This window comes from Schistocerca gregaria, chromosome 5, assembly GCF_023897955.1.
Source record: "Schistocerca gregaria isolate iqSchGreg1 chromosome 5, iqSchGreg1.2, whole genome shotgun sequence".
NCBI classification, from domain to species: domain Eukaryota; kingdom Metazoa; phylum Arthropoda; class Insecta; order Orthoptera; family Acrididae; genus Schistocerca; species Schistocerca gregaria.
Window position 1 is genome coordinate 457,394,446 of NC_064924.1, and position 24,986 is coordinate 457,419,431.

Below are 24,986 nucleotides of genomic sequence, written 5' to 3' on the forward strand. Positions count from 1 at the left end.
TTCAGATTGACAATTTTGTATTCATATCTCCAACTTTCATGTGAGGCTTTCACATTATTTGCTTCTATTACAGGGAGTTCCAGCAAGTTATCAGTATCTGGGTTAAAGTACCCATTTTATGGAATGTTGATTTTGCATCCAATTTCCTTCAGTCTGATGCAGAAGAAAAGCACAGCTGCCCAGATATTTCATTGTACGATAGCTGCATGGCTTAAGTATAAGTGTTACACTTTTTGTGAAAATATTCTGTTAAAATATGTTTAGTGTAAAACTTGGACAGAACCTGAGTCTAGAGTGCTCTAAAAAATCAATTTTGTACCACTTTTTTTTTAAATTATGTAACGTGTGTGTGTGTGTGTGTGTGTGTGTGTGTGTTCGTTCAACTCCTAGTGTCAGAAATTGTATTGCACAAGGGAGGATTAGTGAAGTTCCTCCAGTAAGTCATACCATTGGGTGACCTACAGCTCACTCTTTCAGACTACAATAAATTATGCATTAAACTACTACTACAGATGTACCTATAATCATTACTTATCTTAGTACATTCAGATAGCCCATACTGATGCATAAAAGGCCCTATTAGTCATTTATGTAACATTCCTTATCCAATTATCTACAATACATGTGCATAGATTTTTTTTTAGACCATCATATAAATAAACGGATTTGTCAGGTATCTTACAGTTAGTTGAGCAACAGGCAGATCTGTGGGAAGTAGCTGGCAACAGCACAGGAGATGTAACCAACACCAGCTGAGGCTGCATCATCACTGATTTTGCAGGATACAGTTTTGAAGAAGTGACAGAGGTATTAGATTACATTACTTGGACATTTGTAGTTTCCACTTTTTTTTTTTTTAATCATGGAAAAACTGTTTCAGCATGGGATACAATTCTCACTGCAGATGCTATAGTTATAGGCTTCAGAATTTACTTGTTTCAACCTGGCAAATTGCTGTTCCTTATTGTGTCTGGTATGCATATTCTAAAGTTTGCAGGAGCACTACCAGCCTTGATTTCTACATCAATATTGGTTTTACACTTCAGGAAGTAGTACCACATAGTGTTAAGACCATTCTTTCGTGTTACATCTATTGAACCCAACTTTAAACTATTTTATGAAGGCCATTTAATTGTCTGGCAAATTTAAATACAATCAGTACAGCAAAAAAAGAAAAATTGGCATTTACAAATTAAAAAGACTGCCCTGTGCCCCATAATAGATAAGATTTTCATATTGTTATGATAAAGGGAATGTTTACTTTTACTGCAATAAACACATGTAGAATCTAATTCACTGTAGTCTGCTATAGCAAGTAAGGCTGATTAAAATTTTTGCTTAATGCAGCTACAGAGTATGTTCTACCATGAAGTTTTAAAGAAATTGTTGGTCTGTTTGAAAAAAAAAAAAAAAAAAACTGCCTATGTCTGTACAATTATTGAAAATACTAGACTCAGTATATAAACATGCTGTAGAATAAATAACTTTACATAGCGCATAATGTCCTTTCTGTGATATGCATAAGCAGGTTCTATGTTTCTGAATTAAATATATGTATTTGGTTGTGACACACAACTTTATAAGGATTAAACAATGTAAGGAATTAAGCAGACTATTTATGTGTCAATGTCGAAGGGAAGAGCTTTAAGTTATCTGTTCATTCCACGATACACAGATGCATAAATGGTTCATATGTGTACAAGATGGAAGCGGCTTTATATTTTTTGTATAAAATATAAATTACTTGAAAATAAAGTGAATTTATTTAAACACCGTACAAATTTACAGGTATTATCTACAAGATTTCAGTCAATCAGCTTATTTCTTACTACTTCGATCCCTGAACTCACGCATAAAAGCTTCTCCTTTTTCCTTAAGTTGGTCTCTCCTCTCTTTTAGATTTTCTTTTCCCTCTTCATACATCTCTTTCAACTTTTCCTTTGGAGGAATTGGCTTTATGAGACCCCATTTTGTAAGGTAATTTATGGACACAGTAGTTCCACCTGAAAAAGTGAAACACAAGCATATATTATGAAAACAATGCATTCAATCTGGTTTGCACCTCCAACATTAAAATTGTAAGGTCACTAAGGGAGTACCGTTTTCTATCTCAATTTAATGTTATAGTTTAACTTGTCATGTTTTGCTGACCTGTCCAAAGAATTGAACCCAATATCTTGAAATAAGTTTTTCTAATTAACTGCTCCATCATTTTATGAAAATTACAAGGAGTTCCTAAACATCTCGGGGTTCTAAATTATAATTACTAAAAGAAATCCTTCCAAGTCAGTTAGAATAATAAAACATGGCACTTCATATTTCATAGAGCTTTAAAGCTGCAACGTAATCAGTTTAACTAAAAATACGATAGAAAGTTTTTGCCAAAGTCTATCCAACAAGTGGTAGTCAGGAAATTCTAAGGAGCTTTGTAAATCTGTTGGCTGATGCTGTGTATGTAACAGAAGGCAGTTGTGTATCTTAGCCAAACACCATAATGAAAGGATTTGGTGACCAATAATATTGTTTGTTATATTTGCGGAGTACCATTCACATGGTCTTATCTTAATCTTGAGTATTTCTACCAAGTTTCATATCAATAATATTAAAATTGTTACACAACACTACTTACTGCTTTTGTTCTTGATTAGTGAATTTTACCAAGGTCCTACCTTCATTACTCGATAGCCTGTTAAGCTGAACGAACCAGAAGTAGTTAATGTTAACATGAAATAGTTAAGGTAGTGCAGGGACAACATGCTATATAAATCCTTGTATAACACTCCAGTTTAATTGGCAAGAGGAGGATAAAAATTGAGCATGCAAACGAAATACAGACATACATTAAGTACAGAAGAAATGGCTCGAGGAGAAATACAGCATGTACGACCCTGGGTACGACCTACAAAAGATTAAAAAGAAATCGGAGGAGGGGGGGCCTCAGATGGCAAGTCAGTCGTTAAGAATAAACAAAACTGTTATAGTCCATCCCTGTCACCTCTGGTAATGTTAAAAATGCTGGGTTGGGGTTCACATTAAACAGTAGCTGCCCCATAACTGGCTGTGTAAATTAGTTTTTGTTTGGAGGAAGGCAACTGCATACCTAGTAAAGCAATGTGATGTCCACCCTTCAGGATGATGATAGCTTTACCTTTTTCTTGTAAAAAAGAAATGAACACCAAAGAGGAAGAGGACACAGATGACTGACAGCATTGGAAAACAAAGACGAAACAAGACACCTTGAGCAGATGCATTCCTTCTGAATTATGAACTATTAAAATCTTTGGGAAAACCAACCATGGCAGAACCACTACACCCAGTATGCAAGATAGGAGACAGATGAAATACACTCAGCCTGCAAGAATAATCCCAAGATGGGATGTTGTGTGACAGTATGCTGCAGCCAGGACTTAATTAGGTACCTTAATTGAGGTACAATATGCCACCAGCCATTTTTTAACAATTTGGATGTGATTTATTTCCTGTATTATTACACACTGGATCACATGCAGCTAGACGCTATGGTCATGGCAATGAGTCTAGCTGCACATTGTCTACATAATTTACTGTAACACTTCTGTATGATGCTGAGCCTGCAGTGTTGTCTACTCGGGGGGCCTTGTTTTGGCTCAGGTCTTTCAGTGCTGTGTCAAACTCTTCACGCAGTATCGTATCTCCCATTTCATCTTCATCTACATCCTCTTCCATTTCCATAATATTGTCCTCAAGTACATCGCCCTTGTATAGACCCTTATATACTCCTTCCACCTTTCTGCTTTCCCTTCTTTGCTTAGAACTGAGTTTCCATCTGAGCTCTTGATATTCATACAAGTGGCTCTCTTTTCTCCAAAAGTCTCTAATTTTCCTGTAGGCAGTATCTATCTTACCCCTAGTGAGATAAGCCTCTACATCCTCACATTTGTCCTCTAGCCATCCCTGCTTAGCCATTTTGCACTTCCTGTTGATATCATTTTTGAGACATTTGTATTCCTTTTTGCCTGCTTCATTTACTGCATTTATATATTTTCTCCTTTGATCAACCAAATTCAATATTTCTTCTGTTACCCAAGGGTTTCTACTAGACCTCGTCTTTTTACCTACTTGATCCTCTGCGGCCTTCACTACTTCATCCCTCAGAGCTACCCATTCCTCTTCTACTGTATTTCTTTCCCCCATTCCTGTCAATTGTTGCCTTATGCTCTCCCTGAAACTCTGTACAACCTCTGGTTCTTTCAGTCTATCCAGGACCCATCTCCTTAAATTCCCACCTTTTTGCAGTTTCGTCGGTTTTAATCTACAGTTCATAGCCAATAGATTGTGGTCAGAGTCCACATCTGCCCTTGGAAATGTCTTACAATTTAAAATCTTGTTCCTAAATGTCTGTCTTGCCATTATATAATCTATCTGCTACCTTTCAGTATCTCCAGGATTCTTCCATGTATACAACCTTCTTTTATGATTCTTGAAAAAAGTGTTAGCTATGATTAAGTTATGCTCTGTGCAAAATTCTACCAGGCGGCTTCCTCTTTCACTTCTTAGCCCCAATCCATATTCACCTACTATGTTTCTTTATCTCCCTTTTCCTACTCTCAAATTCCAGTCACCCAAGACTATTAAATTTTCGTTTCTCTTCACTACCCGTATAATTTATTTTATCTCATCATACATTTCTTCATCATCTGCAGAGCTAGTTGGCATATAAACTTGTACTACTGTAGTAAGTATGGGCTTCGTGTCTATCTTTGGCACAATAATGCATTCACTATGCTGTTGGTAGTAGCTTACTCTTACTCCTATTTTTTTATTCATTATTAAACCTACTCCTGCATTACCCCTATTTGATTTTGTATTTATAACCCTGTATTCACCTGACCAAAAGTCTTGTTCCTCCTGCCACCGATCTTCACTAATCCCCACTATATCTAACTTCAACCTATCCGTTTCCCTTTTTAAATTTTCTAACCTACCTGCCTGATTAAGGGATCTGACATTCCACGCTCTCATCCGTAGAACACCAGGTTTCTTTCTCCTGGTAATGACGTCCTCTTGAGTAGTCCCCACCCGGAGATCAGAATGGGGGACTATTTTACCTTCGGAATATTTTACCCAAGAGGATGCCATCATCATTTACCCATACAGTACAGCAGCATGCCCTCAGGAAAAATTACGGCTGTAGTTTCCCCTTGCTTTCAGCCATTCGCAGTACCAGCACAGCAAGGCCATTTTGGTTAGTGTTGCAAGGCCAGATCAGTCAATCATCCAGACTGTTGCCCCTGCAACTACTGTAAAGGCTGCTGCCCCTCTTCAGGAACCACATGTATGTCTGGCCTCTCTACAGATACCCCTCCATTGTGGTTGCACCTACAGTGCGGCCATCTGTATCACTGAGGCACGCAAGCCTCCCCACCAACGGCAAGGTCCATGGTTCATAATTGTGTAAAATCAATGATTTTTTATTTCTTTATTTAGTGGAGCAAAGAATACATCTAGGACAGTAGTTGTTATTGACTTGCAGCTATGAAGGAACACCGAACTGCTGACATGCACTGGAACTATTGGAATGGGTTACCAAAATTACTTCAGAAACTATTGAAGCAAAAGCGGTCTATAAAATTCTTCAGATCTGCAACAACTGTTGATTTGCAAACCACCCTCCATCTCAGAAATCAGTTTTTATAACCTATAATGGTGTCTGTGACAAATCTTAAGTGTGACAGAAGGAGAAATCACAGAAAGTACTCCAGAAATATTCAGCACATGGCAAGGCAGGCACTAGGATAGCCCAGCCCACATTATTCTAGTGCAATAGTCATTTTATCGATATGTATTAATACGGACAGTAAAATATGAATAAGATCAGTACTCCAGCAGTTGCCGAGCAGTGCTTTTCCATAGTGGTAGCAGTCAGCACAGGCCAGGGCGGTGCTGTTGTTGCTGGAGTACTGTTTTACTGTCCCTGTTAATGAAAATCGATAAAACGAATATCACATTAGACTAATAAGGGACTGCTCTGTCAAATGGCCACAAAAAATAATTTTGTTTGTAGCAAGAAACAAACTAATACTTCCCACCTAGTTTGGATGTCACACAAAAGACTCATAGGGGAGACATCATGTACATAAGAAATCAAAATATATTAAAAACAAAGATTCCAAGACTTACCAAGCGGGAAAGCGTCGGCAGACAGGCACATGAACAAAACACACAAACACACACACAGGATTACTAGCTTTCGCAACCGATGGTTGCTTCTTCAGGAAGGAGAGGGAAAGACGAAAGGATGTGGGTTTTAAGGGAGAGGGTAAGGAGTCATTCCAATCCCGGGAGTGGAAAGACTTCCCTTAGGGGAAAAAAAGGACAGGTGTACACTCGCACACACACACATATCCATCCGCACATACACAGACACAAGCAGACATATTTCCCCTAAGGGAAGTCTTTCCACTCCCGGGATTGGAATGACTCCTTACCCTCTCCCTTAAAACCCACATCCTTTCGTCTTTCCCTCTCCTTCCTGAAGAAGCAACCATCGGTTGCGAAAGCTAGTAATCCTGTGTGTGTGTTTGTGTGTTTTGTTCATGTGCCTGTCTGCCGGCGCTTTCCCGCTTGGTAAGTCTTGGAATCTTTGTTTTTAATATATTTTTCCCATGTGGAAGTTTCTTTCTTTTTTATTAAGAAATCAAAATGTTATTTATACATTTATATACCATATGGTGCTCCAATAGGTATAATAATAAATACATGTATTTGAATGCAACATTGTGTCAAAATTTCAATGTATCCCCCCCCCCCCCTTCCCACACACACACACACGTACAATACCTGTGGTAGCACACACTAAACGAATAATACAATTGCATATACTCATTATATAGATTCCTCGCCAACAAAATACATGATACATCTGGAGTATCCTGTCTAAATGTGCATATACAGAAGTTAACATGATTCTATTAGTTTCCATGCAGCTTTTGACGGAAAGTGATGTGACAGGGATAAATCTATGTTGACAGAGAACAGACAGGGCACTTGCTTGATTCATGCCATATCCTCATGTGATTTATTGGGAGATAATGTGCGTATCAACTGCAATAGCAGCAAGAATATTAATTTCCCCCTATTTGTCATCACTTGTCCCCTTCTGTCAATTTGTCCAGGTGTTACACTACCACTTCCACATAATTGGTTTCCCCCTATTTGTCATCACTTGTCCCCTTCTGTCAATTTGTCCAGGTGTTACACTACCACTTCCACATAATTGGTTGAAGAGGTTGATAAATAATTGTCGAGAGGGCTGACATATATTGGGATATCTTGCCGAATACATCTTACAAGAATGAACTGCATTTTTCCCACTCTCCATACATCATGAGCATGTTGGCTTTTTCTGCATTGGTAAATCTCATCATTCACTCGTGACCTACAGCTTGGACTGTCACACACTAACTGAATATATAGTCACAAAGCACTCAAGGAACACACAAACACACTGTACGCTTGTAAGCATATGTAATAGATGTCGGTGTGAAAACTTTGCACAATATGATATCTCATAAAGGACTAGGACTAGACTCCTGCAACAAACACCACCGACATTCTAATTTACCCAACTTATAGTTTGTTAATATCAACAGGCATTGCTCCATATAAAGAAGTGTATGTTTGCACAAGAAATACACTACAAGTATTATTACAATCTGTTTATTGGCTAAGAATAAGAACCCCTGACTACCAATCCATTCTGTGAAAGCTGCAAGTTTCAGGTGATTCACCATGTGCATATACACTAATCAGCCAGACCATTATGGCCACCAACGTACTACCGATATAAACCCATTTAGAACTACATGACTTGTTGGTTGGTTGAGCAGAGTTGTGGTGAGCGTCTTCAACACTTGGTGAAACCAATTATCGATTAAATTTGCCAACAGCTATGTAATACAGATGTTATTTTATTTTATTTTGACTACTTGCAGTCAAGTCTTTGACTGAAGCATTTGGGACAAGACAACAGCCAGGAGTATATGGCATGTATCAGTTATTTTTGAGAGATGCACATGGGGCCTGCACATGGTCTAGTGGAATGCCGAAACTGGTAATCAAAATAAAATAAAATAACACATCAATTACACAGCTGTTGGCAAATTTCATTGATAAATACTTGACCAGCTGATGTCCTATGTCCATGATGGATAAACAGAGACCCAAGGTGAAACCATGTCCAGACATTGTGAGCTTGAGTGGCCACCCATCATTACAGATGTCGGATGTTGTGGACTGGGCAGACTGGTAAAATAGAGCAGGTGGTGAACTATGGCAGAACCAACAACAGATGTTAATGCTGAGCACAGTACAACTATGTCCAAACACACAGTGCACTGAACACTCCTAATGTGAGCCTCCGCAGCCAAGCCATGTATGTGCCAATGTTAACAACACGACATCAGCAACTACAACTGAGGTGGGCATGTGATCACTGGCACTGGATGTTGGCACAGTGGCACAGCATTGCGTGAGTTGATGAATCCAAGAACCTCCCTCATGATGATGAGAAGGCGTGAATCCATCGTCTTCCAGGTGAACAGCTCCTTGGAACTTATACTGCGAGACGCAGACAAGCTGGCAGCGAATCCATTATGCTCTGAGGAACATTCACGTAGGCATCCACACGTCCAGCGGAACTTGTGCAAGGCACCATGACAGCCAAGGAGTATCACCACTGGTTGCAGGCCATGTACGCCGCCCCCCCCCCCCCCCCCCACCTCAACACATCTGAATCTGATCAAACACATCTGGGATGTGATTCAACGTGGCATCAGAACTTGACAACATCAGGTGTGGTGTCAACTCCCTCCAGTGACCTACTAAGGCCTCACTGCTTCCATATTGCGATTTGTCGTAGCTGCTATCTATGCCAAAGGTGCACATATTGGCTATTATGTAGGTGGTCATAATGTTCTGTTTGATCAGAGTATATACTGTATGGCAATCTAGTAGGTATATAAAAATGCAAGTATTTGAATATAATGTGTCAAAATTTCAAAGCAATCAATTCTGTGATTTACCATTTTTAACAAACATACATTTACAGCAGCACACAAAATCTTAAATCTCCAACTGCTTTGAAATTTTGACAGCATGATGCAGAGAGAGGAAGGAGAAGGTGGCATACAGAGAGAGGGGGAACAGAGGTGGCAGGAGGAGAGGGGAGAGAAATGGGAGGAGAACATGGACAGAGAATGGGAGGGAAGCATTGGACAGAGAAAGTGGGAAGAAAAGATTTACAGAAGAAGGTTATGGCCAAAGAGAGGAGGAGGAGGAGGAGGAGGAGGAGGAGGAGATTGATAGAGATGGGGGAGAAGAAAATTAGAATGTGTCTCCAATTCCCATACATATTAGAAATGTGTGCTTTCTCTTTTCTGTCTTTTCCATTTAACCAGACTGAACCACAGAAATGAGTGGCAGGAACAGCTAGCAAATGAAATAAAAAATAAGTGTGGCTGTGTAGTTTCCGTTTCTAAAATACATACTGCCTCAACTACGGACCTTCAGACAGAACTTTCCCCCGAAGAAATTAAAAAAAGTAGCTGAGGAAACATCATCCAAGTTACAAAATTTAATATGCAAATATGGCATTAGGTCAATTCTAAAAATTAAATAAAGGCTGCAATCTGTGATGGAGAACCTCGATTTGAAAGAGTGTGGTTTATACAGTGTGCCATGCAAGTGCAATGAAAAATACTTCAGGTATGCAGTCCATATGATGTCAGAGGACTGCACTAAAACACAGGACAGAAACTTACAAAAGACAGAGATAGCAAAACATAGCCTTACAAAAGGGTTATTATCAATTTTCAAGACATCAAGAAGTGGTCATACAAGTCACAGTACCTTATATAGCAAAAATAGCTAACATTAGTGGAGCCCATCAATGGGAATTACAAGACCAAATACTCACAAAGAGCAAAAATTAAAGATGTAACACCCAATATGTCAGGTGGTATTAGAGAGTGTTCTCAGACTCCTTTCTACATTTACTCTGTGAAATGGGTGGGGGGAGGGGGGCTCTGTACTTCCTTCACTGGCAATTTACTAAATTTATGCATGTGACTTCTCCAAAGTTATGTCACTCCACATACAATACGCAAAACCACCGCTATATGAAGGCTACATCAGTCAAGCAGTCCATCACGAAACATTTCAGAATTACAGATGTAAGTGGTAGTAAATTGAAATTGCAAGACAGTGAAACCGTGGGAAGGTGTTAAGTGACAATGTGCAGGTTGGGGGCTCATCCACTCTGTAAGGCAAGATAAGCAGCAGTCTGATGCAGATCTGATAACAATGCTGGTATAGGTACAAATGTTTCTGAGCACATCATTCAGTGAAGATTGTTGGAAATGGAACTCTACAGAAGATGTGTTCCATGTTGACCAAACAACATCACCAATTACAATTGCAGTGAACACAGGATCACTGAGATTTCGTCATGTATCAATGGTAACATGTCTCCTGGTCAGATGAAGCATGTTTCTTGTTGCACCCCAGTTGATAGTCATGCCTGAGTATGCTGCCATCACAACAAATAACTGCTCGAAACCACCATTTCATGAGCACAGGTCGGTGGCAGCAGAATTGTGCTATAGGGTCAATCACTTGGAACCTATGGCAGTAATCGAAGGCACCATGACAGCTTTCGACAATGTGAACATTACTATGGGCCACGAACACACTTTCATGCTTGAAGTCTTCCCTGACAGTGGTGGATAACTGTCCATGATACATGGCAAGAACTGTGTTACAGTAATTCAAGGAGCATAATACTGAATTCATGTTGGTGTCTTGGCCACCAAATTTGCCTGACATGAACATGATACATCACATAAGACAGGACCATAACTTACAAGAATAGTATGACCAGTGCAGAGGCATCTAGTGCCACATAGCTCTTGAAACCTATCGAAGATTTATCGAATTCATGCCATGCGGAAAGGCTGCTGTATTGCATTCCAGAGGTGGTCAATGTAATGTTTTGGCTCTTAAGTGTACATAGTTGAAGGAAGTATATGGAAAAACAGAATTTTGTTTTAACACAACTCTAAAAATTTTGATATTTTTTAAATAAAAATTCTAAGCTTTCAACAACAGATTTCATTGCCATCATCAAGAGTGTGTGTGTCTATTAAAAGTTGTCAATGTACATTCCATCTGTTTGATAATCCAACTCACAGTAATTTGAAAAACAGTTTAGAATTCACGTCTGCTCAGATCAGATACTGTACTTACCTCTGAGACTGAGTTAACACTCGAACTGTGGAATCATTTAAATTGACTGTTTTGAAATTCTTTCTAGAACAATACGTAAAATAAAGAATAAACAACCACTCACCTGTAGCCAACTACTGTGTGGTACACAGAAACATGCAATTTATGCTAACTTTCTAGTTTTTGCTCTTTTCCAATAGAAGTACACAGATTAACAACAAACAATCCAATACAGACTTCCATGGCCACAGGAATCTGTAGTAAGTTTCAGAGCACGAATCCAATGGTAGCGAAACTGAATGACAGGTAGAAACTAGTAGTGATGTGTCCAGAGAAGTTAAACCAATAGCCGTTACAGCAGCAAGACGAACTACTCCATCAGAACTAACTTGTCATTCAGGAACAGACAGTAAAGACAGGGAGGAAAAGGTAAGTGTCAGTTACTTTCAGCATTTTTTGATGGCACAGGATGAGAGATATTGAATCAAATTGTGAATGCAGTTAGAAGACTGTAAAAGAAAGTGTTTTACACCAGACTATTGAACAAACACCACTGGAACTATGAATTTTAATGGTGAGTGTTCTGGACAGCTCTCTGTAAATGACATAATATTAAAACAATATTCCTTCTCAGAGTAATCCTGGATTTACCATTGTTTGATAATATTAAAACATAAAATATTGTGCACAGAAACGAAAGCCCAAAGTTAACTTGGATTTTTATTTCTGAGCTACATGCACTCACTACAATTTTGTATGCTTGTGTCCTTCCTTGTGCCAAGGCAACTGAAATTGATACCTTTTGTTCAGAAAACTGGGAACCATAGTTCTCTCATAATACAATGTCAAGACATATATTATAAAACATTATGAAATTACTTACATTTAGATACCAGTGAACGATGGTCCACAAGACTGAAGAGTGACAGTTTCCTTTGGCAACAAAAATTAATGTTCTTTATTATTTAAAAGTTTTACTAAAATGTTCCCTGCTTTACAGTATGGAACAACACTTCACAACTGTATAGCTCGACACAGGATTACACAACAGAGGGTTAGTAAGTCACATACATTTAGTATCAAATTTGAGTTAGCAGAAAATATCTGTTCAATGTATTTTCCTACTCGGAAAAGAATGAACATCAGCCAGAGAATCAAACCCTTTCTAAATATATTGTAACGAAGCTTATTCCTTAGAAACGAAAGGAATGTGACTACAGATAATTTTTTCACTTCTTTGCACCTCGACAGAAAGATACAAACTTCACTGAGAATGCACCACTATATGAAACCACTGTATTGAAGTATGGACACAGCCTTAGCCTCTCTCTCTCAGTACGCTTCACTCCAATGTAGAAACTGGGGCCGATTCTAAATCTCTTCGAGAAAATTCAAAATCTATTCTAATAATAAAACTGTAAAACCAATGTGTTTGTGCATCTGTTTGAACACACTAATCTCCAAAACTACTAGATGAATTTCCTGGTGGTTTCCAGAGGTATCTTGAGCATCACTTGGGGCAACATAGAGGCTTTATTTCCTCAAAATCTTAACATGGAAAAAAATGAAAGAGAGAAAAGAATACTGTAATGTAAAACTGTCTGCTCCGCTTAGTAGTTCGAATGTTTAATCATCATGTCATAGTATAACAAAGAACAAAGAGACAACACTGTCACTTTTGTAGAACAGTCAAAGAACCAATAGATGGTGGTGTTAGTTTTACCTTTTTTTTTTTTTTTCAGCACAATCACAGATGTATTTTCAGTAGTATACATCAGTGGCACAATTAACACTTTGAAAACTGGCAGAGGAGAAGAATCCTGGGTGTAGTTAACCAGTCACGTATGCCTCTTTTAAAGCATTACTGGCACATGTGTCACTGATGTATCTTCAAGAATAATACACTCTAAAAATGGCCAAACTTCAAGATTTACTTTTCATATTTATTATATTTCTTTGATAGATCACAAATTTTAAAATGATGACAACAGGAAGTAAAAAAAGTGTGAGATGGGTTACTGAGAAACTGTTTCCTTTTGAGCTTCCAAAATTTCTTATTCACTCAACACACAAGATGTATTTGTAGCAGGATTATAGCAAACTGCAAAATCTAATGAGTACATGCACGAAATTATGTCAACATGGTCAAATGGCTCAGCCATTCACAACAGCAGCTGTTACATTCACTAATGTTTCTTTTGAAATAATTGTAGAAATTGACAACAGAAGGCAGCACCACTCAAGGGGCAGGTCACGAGGCATCCATACTCTGTTCTCATATGAAATGAATCCAGTTTTTGAGTGATAGGTGACTTCTGCATCAAGAAAATCACAGCACAATCTACACTCAGGTGTGGTATTTTTAACATAAAGTTGCAGCCCAATCTATGCTCAAGGCTTGGTCTCCAGAGTATTAAGCACAACAATCTTATTTTTACGAATACAAAACCAGCACTGAATTTACTCAGCTAGGATACGCAGATTTAATGACTTTATTTTGTGTATTGCGAAGTTAATGACAGTGCTTTGCTTCTGTTGATTGATTTTCTTCATATTCTTTGCTAGGAAAAACGAATTTATTAAGTTTGCCTTGTGATTTGAGTGCCTAGTTATTATATTTGGGTCATTCCACGTCAGATCATCCAGAAAGTTTAGGAAATGGCACCCACTGTCACACAAATCCTTGAAATTTTGGGTAGTGGAAGTTTACCTAGATATATTCACATTTCCAAAATGTAAATTTTGCAAGTCAATTACTTTTTTTCATTTAGATTCAGGAATTCAGACTTTCATAGACGAGCTCCTTTACAGTTTAAAAATGCAATAGTTCCTACAGTTTTTGCAGTGGAAGCTTGGATTTTTTTTAGTTAAAGAGGAAAATTTATACTTTTATAGTCGTGCTTCTTGTAGTGAATATCCATCATCTACATCTCAGAAAAAATTGTAAATAATTTCTTTTAAATAAAATCCATGCATGGACATTATAATTTTTTAAGGTATACCTTTGAAAAATTTACAATATTGTTGTAAATATTGCGTTATGTCACACAAAAAGAATCGGTTTGTAGAAATAAATTACAGTAAGTGTGAAAAAAAATATTATTGTAAAAGAAATATTGAAGTTGCTAATTCATGACTAAAATGTACCACTAAATTGCTGGAGTTGGCTACAGTGGATTTCCATATCAACAAATCACATCTGAGGACACTATTTTATTGCCACTACATTTATTGCATCATCCAGTTCCTTCGTTTTGGGTCGTGTTCACTGAGCATGCAGTTCTGAGCTCTTGCACTGAGTTGTACCCAGAGTCAATTATTAGTTAAAAATGCAATTGTTGCAGTTTTTAACTATTCATTCCAAAACGAAAGTAAGTCCCCTAATGTTACAATCATAATGTGAAATACTTTTGTAATGAAACAATGGGATAGAATGATTTTTCATTAATTACTTTTTAGGTTACATCAATCATCATTTGAATTATTTATGACAAATACTGGTTTTATGACTGAAACAGTATGGAAAGTACAAGTAGGCAGTGTTTTCTTGGACAGTATCTGCAAGATATATGTGATAATACCCCGACTTGTGTGAATGAACTGATCAGTGAAGAACAAGAACTTTTATTATGGCGAAGCAACGGTAATTCATACTGTGTGTGTGTGTGTGTGTGTGTGTGTGTGTGTGTGTGTGTGTCAAGCACAAAGACAGGTACCTGCACAGATTCTCTCTACATAGGAACATTTGCTGTGATCCATTCAAGCACCATAAACGATCTGTTTCATATGGATAGAATGAAATTAGTTTAGAAAAGGCACAGACCTTCAAGATGAGAGGTTTTAGTGTTGTTCCTGGGGAGAAAATATGCCCAACCTGTATCAAACTTATTAATGAAATACAAGCAAGTGACGACTCATCACCAGACTATATATAAATGACAGTAATGTGAGGGTTCAGACTCTTGAAAAAAATCAATAATAGCTTAATTAGCTTAGGGTTATCTCCTGAAAAGCTGCATTCATTTGTTCAGCATAGTCAGTATGCAGCAGCCAAACGAAAATTGGAATAAGCAGCTGGAGCTCTGAAAACTAAAATTACACATACATATCAAGTCGAGCTGGCTGCTGATGCAAGCACTATCCCTAACAGTGATTTAACAGAACTGGAAGAAAAGGCAAAACATCATGATGAACTCATGGACACAACCAAACAGAAAATTGAATATGCACATAATCGTGAAAAAATTCAGTTACTTACTTTTGTGCCGCCAACTTGGTCTCGACAGAATGTCAGTTCCAAATTTCAGGTTTCTGAATATTGCCACACGATACAGTGCAAAAAGTAAAGAGTTTTTATTTGGATGACGAAAACACAAGAATAATGCCTGAGAAAAAAGACGAAGTGAGCACCAGCAAAAATACCTATGAACAAAAGTGTCTTGTTTTGTAATTTAACTGAACTGTATTCTTTCTATCCTGAAGACAAAGTAGGATTCTCAAAATTTGCTTCTCTTCAACCAAAACAATGTATACTTGCAGGATCCTCAGGAGTACATACCGTATGTATGTGTGCATTTACCACCAACACGTTAAACTGCTTCTAAATTCCATTTCTATTAAAGAAACATACCAAGATCTAATTAAAATAACAACATGATATAAATGTTCCTGATGAGACAATTCAGTACAGTCAATGGGTATCGGTTGGTTGGGTTGTGGGGGTTGAAGGGACCACACTACAAATAGCATCCGTCCCTTTTTCCACGACCATGAAACACCCGTAAGGAATAAAAACAAGCAATGGAGATGACAAGGGACAACACATAACAAGAAATACATAGACAAAGACCAGAAAAGAGAACTTAAAAACACACAGTGTGTTGCAGTGGTTGGCCAACCATGGAGGGGGAGGGGGGGGGGGGGGGAGAAAGGAAAAGCCAACCACCACGAGACACACTAAAATCCCCAATCTAAAACTGTAGGCCAAAGGCAAGACTCAACGCAAAAAAAAAGAGACAAACCCTTAGATCAAGTGATATAAGTTCCCCACGTGAATAAAACTCAAAACTATGCCTGCAATTGCAGCGACATCCGTTAAAAGTGCAGGGAACGTATCAGACAGTGCAAATGTCTGCCTGAGTGCAGTTAAAAGTAGACAGGCCAACAAGATGTGGACCACTGTCAACACTGATCCACAGCGACATATAGCCGTGTTCTCGCAGTGCAATAAATGACCGTGCCTCAGCCAGGTGTGGCCAATGCTTAGCCGGCAGAGAACAACTGAGTCCTTGCAAGAGGCTTGCAAGGAGAAGTGCCACACACCTACAGTCTCCTTGATGACCCAAAGTTTGTTGGGGGAAGGCAGGGTGCGCCATTCATCACCCCCAAGTAGCAAGGACGTTTTGCTGCAATACCGACTGGAGATCACATTCCAGAAGGCCAATCTCCAGGGTCGGTGCACTGATAGTCTGCTTGGCCAGCCTGTCAACACATTCATTATCCAGGATGCCAACATGACCCAGGTTCCACACAAAAACCATGGAGCAGCCACAATGAGCAAGAGTATGAATGGACTCCTGGATAGCCATCACCAGATGAGAGTGAGGAAAACGCTGATAGAGAGCTCATAAACCACTCAGGGAGTCACTACAGATGACGAAGGACTCACCTGAGCAGGAGCAGATATACTCTAGGGCACAAAAGATGGCTACAAGCTCCACAGTGAAAACACTGCAGCCAGCCAGCAATGGGCATTGTTCAGATTGTTCCCCAAGAGAGAAAGCATAACCACCTTGACCAGCAACCACCAAACTATTGGTATAGACTACAGAAGAGCCGAGAAAAGCGGCAAGGCTGGAAAGAAAGTGTCGGGGGAGGGACTCAGAAGGCACTGACTCTTTCGGGCCTTGTGCCAAATCCAGCTGAAGGCATGGGTGGGGCGCACACTATGGGTGTATATGTATATGGGCCCAGAAAAGAGGTGGGAGAGGAAAAAACACAAGCCCAAGGAGAAGAGACCAGACGCGTAAACCGCAATCGGACACCCTGATTGGGGCCGTCGTTTGGAAGATGGACGAACGAGTGGGGGAACAGGAGATGATAATTTGGATGCCTGGGTAAGCTACAAACACGTGTCACATAAGCGGCCAGTAGTTGTTGGTGCCAGATCCGTAATGAAGGGACACCAGCCTCCACAAGTATGCTGTCTACAGGGCTTGTGCAGAAAGCTCCAGTTGCAAGTCGGATCCTGCAGTGAAGTATGGGGTCAAGCAAGCGCAACGCGGAAGGCAATGCTGAATCGTAAGCCAGGCTCCCATAATCGAGACAGGACTGAATCAATGCCTAATACGGTCATAGAAGGTTATACCGATCGGCACTCCAGCTGGTGTAACTCAAGCAACGAAGAGCGTTAAAAGCATGTTTGTTTAAGCTGCAAAGGTGAGTGAGCCAAGTCAACCGGGTATCAAAAATCAATCCCAAAAACCGATGCATTTCCACCACAGCAAGAGGTTTGCCGTCAAGATAAAGCTGTGGTTCAGGGTGAACAGTGTGATGCTGGCAGAAATGCATGACACAGGTCTTGGCAACCGAAAACTGGAAGACGCGCGTCACGGCCCAAGACTGCGCCTTGCAGATAGTGCCCTGGAGCTGGTGTTCAGTAACTGCAATCCCAGTGGAGCTATCAGCACAAAAAGAAGCTGATAAGGACATTCCCACAGCTGCAGCTAGCCCATTGATAGCAATTAAAAAGAGGCAGACACTCAAGACAGAGCCTTGTGGGACCCCATTGTCATAGACTTGGGAGGAACCATGGGAGGGACCAACTTGCATGCAAAAGGAAAGAAGCGACAGAAAATTCTGAATAAAAAACGGGAGCGGGCCCCTAAGACCCCAACCATGAGGATGTGATGTCACCATGTTGTATCGTACGTCTTCCGCATGTCAAAAAAGATAGCAACCAGATGCTGATGGCGGGCAAATGCCACACAGATAGCAGACTCCAAGGAGACCAGATTATCGGCAGCAGAGCAGCCCTTATGGAAACCAGCCTGAGACGGAGCCAGAAGGCCCCGAGACTCAAGTATACAACTCTACCTCCAGTCCACCAGGCATTTGAGCAACTTGCACAGAACGTTGGTGAGGCTAATGAGGCGGTAGCTGTCAACCTCCAGTGGGTTCTTGCTAGGGTTCAACACTGGTATGATAATGCTTTCCCGCCACTGAGCCGGGAACTCACCCTAAACCCAGATACGGTTGAAAAGTTCTAGGAGGTGTCGCTGGCAGTCCACCAAGAGGTGTTTTAGCATCTGACAGTGGATGTGATCCAGCCTGGGAGCCGATCAGGGCAAGGGGCTAGGGCATGGGCATGGAATTCCCATTCACTGAATGGATCATTGTAGAGACTAGGTGGCACATATGGAAGGAAAGGCTCTGACATTCCAATCATTCTTTCAGGAAGCTGAAGGTCAGCAGGTAATTTGTAGAAGCGTAAATCTGAGCATAATGCTCTGCGAAAAGTTCAGCAATTATGTCTGAGTCAGTACAGATGGCTCCATACAGGGAAAGCCCAGGGACACTGACAGCAGCCTGATATCCATAGAATCACCTAATCTTGGTACAAACCTGCAATGGAGAGGTATGGGTACCAATAGTGGAGACATACCTTTCCCAGCACTCCTGCTTCCGTCGGCAAATAAGGCAACGGGCTTGGGCACGGAGTTGTTTAAAGGCAATTAGGTGGTCCAGGGATGGGTGCCTCTTATGACTTTGGAGGGCCCGCCTGTGATCTTGAAACACCTCAGCAATCTCCGGTGACCATCAAGGCACAGTCCTCCACTGAGGGGACCTGGAAAAACAGGGGATTGCAGATTCTGCTGCAGAAATGATGCTGGTGGTTATCATGTGAACCACCACATCAATGGCGTCATGAGAAAGAGGCGCAATAGCGGCAATGGAGGCACACGAGTCCCACTTAGACTTATTCAAAGCCCACCTGGGGGGGCACCCAGAAGAGTGACACTGCGGCAGTGACAGAAAAATCAGAAAGTGGTCACTACCACACAAGTCGTCGAGTACACTCGAATGGACAGATGGTAGAAGGCCAGGGCTCCAGACTGAAAGGGCAACGGCTGAGTACGTGCCATGTGCCATACTGAAATGTGTGGAGGCACCATCATTTAAGAGAGAAAGGTCGAGCTGTGCCAACACCTGCTCAATGACAGTGCGTCGGTCCGTTGACACAAATCCACCCCACAAAGGGTTTTGGGCATTAAAGTCGCCCAGTAACAGAAAAGGTGGTGGCAACTGGGCCACCAGTGTAGCCAATACATGCTGCGGGATATCACCATCTGGTGGAAGATAAAGGCTACAGACACTAACATCCTGCAGTGTCCACACCCTAACAGCGACAGCCTCTGAAGGTGTTTGAAAAGGGACACACTCATAGTAAAGAGAGTGAAGAGTGTAAACGCAGACTCCACAAGATACCCTCTCATAAGCTGCCCGATTCTTATAATAACCCCAATAGCCACGAAGGGCAAGGCTCCGCAACGCCAGAAACCAAGTTTCCTGGAGCGCAATGCAGAAGAAAGGGTAAGGCTGAGAAGTTGTCGGAGCTCAGCAATGTGGTGGGAAAAACCGCTACAATTCCACTGTAGGATGACATTGTCTGCAGCAGAAAAAGACGTGAAGGGACCGAGGAGGCAGATTACGCCACTGGGTCATTGACCATCACTGAAGGAGAGCCTGAATCCAGAATCAGTGCATCTGAGGAAGGGGCGAAATTGAGATCATCGGGGGACACCAAAATCTGCAAATCAGACTCAGAAATGGTAGGAACAGGGCTGCACAGAGGCAGCCTGAAACTCGTCAGCCTTACCCAGCCTATTCTTCTTCTTCTTTTTCTTCTTCTTCTTCTTCTCGCGCTGCTCCTTAGGAGCGACCTGGGAGGGAGACTCAGATGGAGCATCAGGGACAGACAAAGAGCGGGAAACTCTTGGATCTGCTGCTCATGGCTCCTTGAGCTACTGACTGATGTCAGCTGTTGCACTGGAGGAGGCCTTAGAAGGGACCCTTTCCGCGTGAGAGAAGCCAAAGGAGGCTGGCTTACCTCCGGTGGAGAGGGGTCCGATATCTCCGTCAGTTTGGGGGGTTGGTCTCCCAAAGGAGGTAGCTTGGGAGCTCCAGAAGAAACAGCGTACTCCATCACAGACACGGGGGAAGAGTTAGGACGGCCCCGAGGGCCCACAGGAAGCTTAACAGCAGGCGTCGCCACTGGGGGCAATGAAGTCGCAGTCACAGCATACGATGTAGTCATCTGCACAGGATGAAGTCATTCATATTTTGTCTTTGCATCCTGACAGGTGAGCCTGTCCACAGTTTTTATTTCCATGATCTATCATTCCTTATGGAACAGGGCTGTCACTCCTTATGGAGAACAGGGCAGTCAGGCGAGCAGGGGGAGTGGTGCTTCCCACAGTTGACACAAGTGGGAGGAGGCACACGTGGAGTGCCCGGGGACAGAGGACAACCGCAATCCTTGCATGTGGCGCTGGAAGTACGACGTGATGACATGTGACCAAACTTCCAACACTTGAAGCACTGCATAAACCTAACTAACCTAAGGACATCACACATATCCATGCCCGAGGCAGGATTCGAACCTGCGACCATAGCGGTCGCATGGTTCCAGACTGCAGCGAACTTCTTGGCCACAGTGGCTGGCTCAATTTTGTTGTACAAGATGAAGTACAGGGGTAAGGAGTACCTTTGGAACAATGGCAGCTTCACTCTTCACACTGTCCCTATATATTAGAAAAAGGACAAACAGCTGCACGCAAAAAGTATTTGTATTGTTTCTGATGATCAAGAACATGATGTTGCCTTGGTGTACCAGATTCAGAAGACTGTATTGAATTTTTTTACGTGTGAATTTCCAGAAATTCATCTTGTGTATGTTGAATATTTCACTGATGGTTGTGCTGCACAATATAAAAATGTAAGAGTTTCAGAAATATCTGCTACCATGCATACGACTTCAGTATAAAGTGCAGTTTTTTGCTACCATACATGGCAAATCTCCCTGGGATGGTATTGGTGGCACTGCTGAAAGACTTGTCACAAAAACAAGTTTGCAAAGAGTTTATAAAGAGCAAATATTTACATCTTCACAGGTATCTGAATTCTGTCGCGAGAACCTGCACAGATTTTCAGTTCTCTTTGTTTCAAAAGATGAAGTGGTACAAGTCAGACATTATCTTTCTCAGTGCTTCACAAGCGCAAAAACAATTCCTGGAACACAATCTACACATCACTTTCTACCACTATAACCAACCAAGATTGAAGCAAAAGGTCTGAGCTGTGAGATGGATTTTAGTGTCATACAGGATTTCTCAGATGCACTTCCGTCACTAATGGCAGAATGCACTATGCAGCCCAACTGCTATGTTGCAGGTGCATATGACTCTTCTTGGGGACTGTTGAGAAGGTGAGTTGTGAAGAAGGAGATGTTACAGTATGGTTCATGCAACCTCATGGACCAGCCCTGTCCTATTGGCCTGATAATGATGTTTCTTTCTCTCATATTCTGTGTGAAGTTGATATGACACAGCAACAGGCCATACTTATTCTCTGAGCAAAGAGACCTCAAAGTTGGTGGAAGAAAAGAGGTTTTCACACACACACACACACACACACACACACACACACACACACACACACACAAAATTACCTAAACATCACAGTGTCTTGTCACATGTAGTTCCGAATCAATTTGAACGCAGATTGCAGCACCAGCATTTTGTGTAGTGTTGACAATATTGGCCTTTGACAAAATGCTTAAATATTATTAACAAAATGCTATGTATTTTTACATTGAGTTAATTTAGTTATGTAAGAAAGTGTTCATATGTCATGTAATGTACAAGTTGCCCTATATTTTATAATGTGTAATTTTGTTTCATATATTGCAATTTTTGTTCAATTTGTTTTATTTGTATAGCACTTTCTAATTTTTACAGTGGTTTCCAGAAGGGGGCAACTGTTAAAAATATTTTAAAAATATGTTTTAAAAATATGTTTTAAAAATATATTTTAAAAATATATTTTAAAAATATATTTTAAAAATATTTTTAACAAAAAAATTAAATAAAATTAATTTACAAAAATTTAATTGGACAATTCTAACATGTTTTCGGAAACTACATGTCTGAAAGGATATTCAGTGGAAAAAACTGTAGCGTACCACTTTTTGTTTAAAAACTGCACTCAATTTTCAAATTTTTACAGTTTGCTTTTAAGTAAAGCATTGATCAAACTTTCAGCAATTGCTACCAGCAGAATGTATATAAAGCAATAAAAATTGGTAAAAGTTCATGATACTAGATACAAAAGCAGTGCACAAAATATCAGTTCACAACTAGATAATGGGTGTCATGGCCTGGATGACTTTACATGGAATAACCCATTTTGATGTTGTTTTGTTTATGAATAAAAATGCCTAGAAAACTGCTGAGTCTTTCTGAATACATTACACAGACTAAAAGACTGAGGGCTATGCAGTCTCAAGAATCCAAAGAAGATTGTGTGGTGATACTTGCTGCAGCTCGAGACCATCATGCTTTAAGTCCCTCTTTGGAAATTCATTCCAAAAGTGAGGGACAATGTAACTCTAATCGATAGTGTCAGGCATTATCTTGCTCCTCAGAATGCTTCACTCACAAAGACTTAAAGTTACTTCTCTCCAACGTATCATCATAGAAGCAGAAATACTGTTTATTGCTAACAATTTACCATTTTGCTTTAAACAAATACAATTCCCAGTCAACATACATTACGCCGTGACCCTAAACAAAGCACAAGGCCAGATGCTATGAGTTGTGGGTGTGAACCTTAGTGTTAGTGGTTTTACGCACAGCCAGCTCTATGTGACTCTCTCCCATGTCAGTGTAGCAAACAAGCTCTTCGTTCATGTCCCCACTCATACTACTTCAAATGTCATACACAAAGCACTTTTATAAGTCAAAACTTAACTCCATACATACAAAGTCTGAGGCACAGCTATTAATAAATACCCGGGCAATGTCAGGTTTCCAAGCTAGTTCCATAAAAAATCTAAATATGAAGTGAATATACTGGACATGACTGGTACAAACTATTCAGCTGAAAGATGCTTAGCACGGATGAAAAGTACATGTGTCTCATAAGGTTTTGAACTCAGAATACTGCATATGCATCGATTCCTTACACAGCAATTACAGGGTAAGTTATTAGCCACAAGCAGTTTCTGCATGATTTCAGTGAAGAACTATGATATGAACATGAAAAAAACAGTTGCAGTGGGACAAATAAAGAAAACGAATCATGTAGTGAAAAATGAAAGGATATGTCAGGGTGAAGTATTTGACACTTGTGAGAAACCTGTACGTAGGAAATGTGTGGAAATGATCTCAATGCAATACATTGGTTGCTATTCATGACTCATGATCATAAGACAACATTTTAAATTAAATTGTATTCTCTTAGCAAAATTAAACCAGTCAGAAATAAAAGTTACAACTACAAATTAAAATAACGTACAACTTCAGTATGAATGTTCTTATCATAAAGAAAGGTTTTTTGCAGTCAACAATGTGCTGAAAAAGAAAAAAGAATAGATCTGCCACTATAGTAAATTTGAACACTGCTGTGGTTTTAGGTACATGAAAAATTTATTATTCGAGTATTCAACAATTGAGATGGCTTTAAACTTCTGGACTTTGAATGTCACTGCTACTTGGTAGAGGAATAGTTTGAACACATTGTCCCACACAGCTACTACAACATTTAAAGGGATTATTTTCAATATCTCTAACTCTGGAACCATAACTACCCTTGTGTAGCTGCCAGCAGTAGTGTCTGGTTTCAATAAATGAATGTATTTCCTAAATCCACACTGAAAACTAATGTGCAATACAAATTTCAATACACAATTTGAGTTTATCCATATACTCCAAGCTCTCTGCTATTCGGTTAGTGTTGACCACCTTTCAATAACTACTTACACTGCCACAATAGGTTCAAATGGTTTCTTGCTTCTGGAAGATTTTAACAGTTTCTCATATTAAGTTAAATTTTTTCAATGTTTTCTCTAAGGAGGTATAACAAAAAGTAATAGCATTAGGATTCAAAGTTATATAACATGGCAAAAATGCTGAAAAAATAAATAAATAAATAAATCTAACCTACACATGGAAAACTGGTCTTATTGGCTATTCTTTCCTTTCGATGAATGGCAATGCTCATATCTAGAGAGCTCAGTTAGTTAAAAAGTGAAGTTTCCATTCATATTCCACACCCAGCATTCCATGTGAACTTTGATGTGATTTACTACAACTGTTCTACATTTTTAAATGTAATCATTCCACTACAGACTTTTAAAACATTATTTATTGCCACTGCAATTTCGACACAAGGTTATTTTCAAGCACTGTAGAATGCTTAATCCAATCAATAATACAAAGATGCTTCTTTGCCACTTTTGTGAGCCATTTACCATGACTCCAACATGAAAATTAAACTTGAGTATTTATATCATTATTCCACCAGCTTTATAACATATTATTGTGTGCAACAGCAGATAATCTCACAACAGAACATGCAACTGCTGTTACGAAGTATGTCACAGCTTTAATTATTGGGTGGGTCGCAACATTCCACAATGCTCAAAAATGACCACATGTCAAAAT

The 24,986-nt window shown here is 39.9% G+C and overlaps 2 protein-coding genes across 3 annotated transcripts in view; one reads left to right on the plus strand and one right to left on the minus strand.

The window, feature by feature from the left end:
* Positions 1–1,781, plus strand: part of LOC126272218 (LIM domain-containing protein jub) — a 203,062-nt gene extending 201,281 nt beyond the window's left edge. The window contains exon 9 of the mRNA XM_049974917.1: positions 74–1,781. Within this exon, the coding sequence (XP_049830874.1) occupies positions 74–106 (33 nt within the window). The 3' untranslated portion in view covers positions 107–1,781. The remainder of the gene's footprint in view (positions 1–73) is intronic.
* LOC126272219 (uncharacterized protein C18orf19 homolog A) overlaps positions 1–24,986 on the minus strand; it is a 56,007-nt gene that overhangs the window by 5,645 nt on the left and 25,376 nt on the right. Inside the window, exon 4 of one of the 2 annotated variants that reach the window (XM_049974918.1) lies at positions 1,830–2,003. In XM_049974918.1, the coding sequence (XP_049830875.1) occupies positions 1,830–2,003 (174 nt within the window). The remainder of the gene's footprint in view (positions 1–1,829; positions 2,004–24,986) is intronic. The other variant, XM_049974919.1, reaches the window with a different exon arrangement.